General features: G+C 30.9%; 1 protein-coding gene and 1 long non-coding RNA gene across 2 annotated transcripts; both read left to right on the top strand.

Annotated features, from left to right (window-relative positions):
- The first annotated feature begins 1,117 nt into the window (after positions 1–1,117).
- On the top strand, positions 1,118–1,697 carry LOC145051499 (uncharacterized). Its single transcript, XR_013683658.1, has 2 exons — positions 1,118–1,218; positions 1,295–1,697. It is a non-coding gene; the product is annotated as an uncharacterized LOC145051499 (long non-coding RNA).
- Positions 1,698–4,894: 3,197 nt separating this feature from the next.
- On the top strand, positions 4,895–5,515 carry LOC145050290 (uncharacterized). Its single transcript, XM_078998566.1, has one exon. It carries the CDS (start codon positions 4,895–4,897, stop codon positions 5,513–5,515), a length of 621 nt encoding a protein of 206 aa, XP_078854692.1.
- The last annotated feature ends 306 nt before the right edge of the window (positions 5,516–5,821 follow it).

Here is a 5,821-nt window from a genome sequence, read left to right as displayed (position 1 = left end):
ATATTGTTCTTCATGCCTTCTTTCTTCAAATGAGCTGTTGATGATGAATACGATGAAAGCTATTCCTTTTTATGTATTAATTTCTTTAGGAGTTCTGGCATGCAATGCACACTATACTGTCCCAAGGATACTTACTTTTTTCTGTATCAAAAGAGAATTTTGTTGGTTATAATAGAGCTCGCTCAAATCGGGGGGAATTGGGAGGTGTAAATTGGGGCAAAAAAGCTGAGAGTAATAATGGTGAGGTGGAAATCGATAAGAAGAGGAAGAGGAATGTAACCTTCAATTTTTTTCTAGCACACTAACGTTTTAGATCTAGGTTTTTCTCCAAAAACCATTGTTGTATGTTCTGGGTTTTCACCACAAACCTTCTGTTTCCTGCAAATAAGGATCAAACAACCTTAGGCGATTTTTGGGTTTCAAACATTTGATTTTTGCTATGATTTTTGGGTTCCAAACAGCCTTAGGTGATTGTTGAGTTTCAAACACTTGATTTATGGGTTTTACCCGTTTGTTCCTATTCATCGTCGTCTATGCTTTCATCTTTTGCCCCTACTCATCGTCATCGTAAGCTTTGTGACGTCAGTAATAATTTGGTTGAAGCTTCAAATATATGGAATCTAATAACGAATGAAGGTTTTGATGTAGAAATTGATGGTGTTGAGAAGATGATGGAAATGCTTGATTAACATTTTGGTGTTAATTTTGACTTGTAAGTAAAGAAAGTTAGTGGTTTGACTTTTTTTCGGAAATTTCATCTTGACTAGTTTACATGTAGGATCCAAGTGTATTAAGTATGTTCTTAGGTGACATTACAACATGCTATAATGGGTTAAGGTTGAAAACAATAGGTTAAAACAAAGTTCATGACACTGAAAAGCAAAAATAATAATAATAATAATAATAATAATAATAATAATAAAAATAAAAATAATAAAAAATGTCAATATGATATTTTCCCTAGTTTAGTCGGTGTGCACCCCTAAAGTTTAATGTGTCAACATGTAACATTAAGTTTACATATATGACGTCAATATTTCCTTATTGACCCATGAATAGTACTCTTTGGTTTGAACTTTGAAGTTCTGGTGGTATATATTTATTTACAAACTCAACTACTCCACCAACCTTCCCTCCTCTAAAACCACGACATAAAAATAGAGTAAACAAGAAGAAACAAACTTCAATCTTATTTTTTTTGCTCCATCATTGAACATGGTAAGCTTAAAATAATTTGCAATTTTGTTTGTCAATTAAATCATATAATGGTTCTGATTTTTGAATAATTTGTTAGATATCTTGTGGTGGCCAGTCGATAACTGCTTTGGTGGTGCAATCGCTAGTGAGGCTGGTGGTGATGATGGCGGAAGAACCGGCGGCATCAGTCACAACCATCCTTTACCGCAGCGGTATTCTTCCTCAAAACACCATTCTTGGGCGGTTTGTTCATCATGGTCGATTCCTTGATGACAACAATATCTTCTTTAATTTTATTGTTCATTTCTTGAGATGTTTATGGTAGAGAATACACTTTCCGACACCTTAGGTTTATAGATTTGTCATGTTATTTACACGCGCTTTTTAGAACTCTTAGTTATTGAACTCCGAGTGTTTATTTTGCACATCAACTGCTAGGTTGAAAACAAAGTGTATTTTGTTTTTTATAACACTTGATTATTCGTATGGTTGAACTAAAATATTGAACACCGGTATTTGAGTGATAAACCATATCCTCTGCATGGCTCACTCAATCACTCACCACGACTCAAAGCTCATAAGATTGGGGTAAGCTACAAATTACAACCAGTAATTTTAGCATTTGAAAAAGAGTAAATTACACAAATAGTCCCTATGGTTTAGGGTAATTTGCAAGTTTGGTCTCTATCTTATTTTTTAACTCGGAAAGTCTTTAATGTTTGTTTTTGTTACACGCTTGGTCCTTACTATTTGTTTTTTGTTACGAACTTGGTCCATGTTTTACCTAAAAAAAACTATTATTTAAATAGAGAAAAAATGATGTCGTAGGTAAGGTAAGGTGAAGTGGTGGGGTTGATGTGTGTTTATTTAAATAAATTAAAAAATCAAAGGCAAAATAGTATTTTTAGGCAAGACAGGGACCAAATGCGTAACAAAAACAAACTGTAGGGACCTTCCGAGTTAAAAAAAATAAGTTAGAAACCAAACGTGCAAATTACCCTAAACCATAGGGACCATTCGTGTAATTTACTCTTTGAAAATTGAAAACTATGGATTACTTTTTGTTAATTTCGCACATCAAATGCTAAGCTATTGTTGTAGGGAAATAATGAACACTAGTTACTCACCCACTGAAATAGCAACTTATTTAGGAATTGTTATAGCGACGTGTACTTTGATTTTTAATTCATCATACTCTCATTTCACTACACTTGCAGCTATGAGTGACGTGGCATACAGGTAGCCAGTTAGCATTTGTTGACATGTCAACATTTTGATTGGGTGGCATTATTTTTTACAAATTAATGCCTGCATATCTAACACATGACATTGGACGTTATTCTTACTATATTTTCTATTAGTTGATTTTTTACTTTTAGATTTTTAGTTGGTTTTTCTATAATGTTCAGGTCATTATTGTTAAAAGTTATACAAAAATAATAAGAAAAGGCTTAGAAAATCAATTATATTATCCTCCAAATCTCCAATGCTTAAAAAAATATTTTATATTATTTTTGTGTCCATTAAAACCATTATATTTTCCAATTTTAAATAATAAATAGTTTAATATATATTCACAGTTGTACAATGCAAGAAAAAACGGTTGTGTAGCCTACGTGGAATCAAAATGGTTAAATGACATTGCCTATTTACAAAAAACTATAATTGCTGAATACCATGAATATCCAAAAAGTGTAATTGTTGTTCCATATAAGCTCTATAATTTAAATAAATGTTTACATTACCACGTAAGCTATGCAACTGTTTTGTTTGATTTTTTTTTTGCCTTGTCAAGATGCAAAACATCCTCTATATTAAATGAATATTTTTTTTGTTATTTGTTACATTCACATTCAATTTGTCAAATGTCATTTTATGGTTATTTTAATTAATTTTTTTCCATATGTCATTTTATAATTTTTTCTATTTTATTAAATTCCATATAATATTTTAATGTAATAATTGCAATAAATATAGTAATAAATGTATATTAATTTCACTAATAAACTTACATTTTAATTTTAAAATTCCCAAAATTAAAGTTTTTTTTTTTCGTTATTTAAATTTTTTTAATTTAAAAGATAAAAAATATTTCCATTATAATAAATCATTATTTTACTTATTTTTTTATAAATTCAAAGTTTTCAAATATTTTGACCTTTATATTTAACTTTTTTTTTAAATTAACCAATGTAATATATGAGTCTAATAACTAGTTAAGTTAATGAAAATCAGAAAACATAACAATTTTAGTGGACACAAATAACATAATATCTTTTGATGTTATCCAAAAAAAAATGCTATAATTGATTTAAACAATAAAAACGTCGTTTGGCAGTATAACCCTTTAACTTTTAGGTGTTTGTTTTTCTGAAGAAAAAATTCATGAAGTCTGCGGACCACCTTTATAATAGAAGAGGTGGACTAAACGGTTGCAAACTGTAATAAGAAGTATGTTTATTTTTTTAACATTTGCATGCTGCTGCGGATAATAAAAAATTAAAATAAACTGGTTTTATAAACCGAAATAGTTTTTTAAGACTGAAAAATTAATAATTTATGACATTTCAGCAAAAAATTATAATATTTCAACAAAAAATAATGATATTTCAACAAAAAATAAAGATATTTTAGCAAAAAATAATGATATTTCATCAAGAAATTATTATTATTCAATATAAATTGAAAAAAAAGAATTCAACAAGAATAAACAAACAAAAAAAAAGACGAAGAAATAGAAAATAAGATTTTAGCAACATATAATCAAGAATTTAGCAAGAAAAAAAGAAGAAGATGTTGGAAAAGACAATACAAGTGTTGAGCCAAACAGAACACGCAGAAATGTTTTTTTACCTTGAAGACTACCAAAAAACAAACAGTTAGCGAGATTAAAAGTGGTGCGCGTGTAATGCGCCGCCCAACAATAAGAGTTTTGAAGATGTTTTTTACAAAAAACAAACAACACCTTAGTTTAAATAAAATCTACCTCATGTAGCATTTAAGAAATAATTATTGAGTTTTTAAAATCAAGTTCCATAATCGTCTAAAAATCATATTTATATATTTATCTTTTTATATAATTGTCATTTTATATAATCTTATATATTTTAAAAACTTCTAATTATTTTTATCAAATACTAATATAACAAACAAAAACTATAGTTTTCAATTACTAGTTAGTTTTGTCAAACACAATCAAACTCTTGTCATTTTATAGAATAAAAGAGTTAATTTTACAAGGAAACTATCTTACATGTAATTTCCTCACGTTTAAATATGTAAATGATAAAAGCTTCCAATAAATTCATTTACACAACATCTTTAATCTAGTTAAAATCCACAAGTCCATATAAATGTCGTCAAATAATTTGGTTATCCATTAAACACCAAAATATCTTATCGCTTACAAACATTTCTTTTTATGTAACGAACCTCAATAAATTAATACCCGTTTTAGAACAAATGTTGACAACTCTTTGGAATGCCTCCCACCCACTGTTTAGCCAATCAAAATGGCCCCCTTTTTCCCGCCAAAAGAATTGGCCTGAAGTGATCTGCCATTTATTTGTATAATTGCAGAAGTATCACATTCTTCATTTCTTTCACTTCAAACTTCAAATCACACAGTAAGAGAGAGATGAAGGGTACTTCAAATCTCATAATCTTGTTAACTCTGGTTCTAGTGGTCAGTCTCGCCATGGTTTTGGGCTTGATTTTGCTTCTCTTAGCTGAGCTCTACTGTTCGCCTTTCCTCCAACGCCGCCGCAACCGCCGCCGTCAATTTACAACTCCCAATGCCACCACCACCGGCGACAACCCATCTATACATTCTCATGCTCATTCTCATTCTCATTCAACCCTTGATAGCTTCCTTTACCCTGCGGATGCCAGCTACGACATAGAAAAGCAACCCACTCAGACCAACTCACCGGAAAATCAAGATTCTGGCGGAGCCCAACGCCAAGATAAGATGGAAATCCGAAATGGGCCTCCATTAGTTTACATTTCAAATCCAGTTTTTGATGGTGAAAGTAGAAGCGGGAAAATGATGGAAGATGATGATACTCCCTTTGAGACGCCGGACTCGTCACCTTCTCGGTTGGGAACGGAAGAGTCTTCCGGCGATGACGAGAGAGAGGAAATATCTTCGAAGGTGGTGATTACACCGCCGTTAACGCCTATGAAGAAGCTGCCGGCGGAGGCGGTTTCTGTGTGCCTGAAAGATGTTCGGTCGCTGGGGACTTCTGGCAGTGATACGAACAGTAACAATGGAGCTTCTTCTTCTCCGTTAACGCCTTGTACTTCTCCTTCATTGTGAATGAAATTCGAGTGCCAAATAGAATTCTAATTTTAATAAAAATATATATTTTTTGGCGATACGTATGTAATATTGAGTCCAAATTTTGTTGCTATTTAGAAGACAAAACTGCACAAATGATCTGTTATTTTTGTTCTAATAAGTCCAAATTTTTTATTTTGTCGTGAGATTGGTCCAATTTGTTTTGAACTTTTTTTTTGAACTTTTTTATAATGATGATTTTACCGTTTTTTTTGTTTTATCATTTTTTTGTATTTATTTAGATATTTTTCTTAGTAAAAGAAAAATTAAAAACAAATTAAAAAA

Source organism: Lactuca serriola, chromosome 5 (assembly GCF_051521515.1).
Source record: "Lactuca serriola cultivar US96UC23 chromosome 5, Lser_US96UC23_V15, whole genome shotgun sequence".
NCBI classification, from domain to species: domain Eukaryota; kingdom Viridiplantae; phylum Streptophyta; class Magnoliopsida; order Asterales; family Asteraceae; genus Lactuca; species Lactuca serriola.
Note: the sequence above shows the minus strand (reverse complement) of the source record. Positions and strands in the feature narration are given on the sequence as shown.

What these genes read in the sequence shown, in the direction of transcription:
- LOC145050290 (XM_078998566.1), top strand. Translation starts at nt 4,895, where the DNA reads ATGGTTTTGGGCTTGATTTTGCTTCTCTTAGCTGAGCTCTACTGTTCG.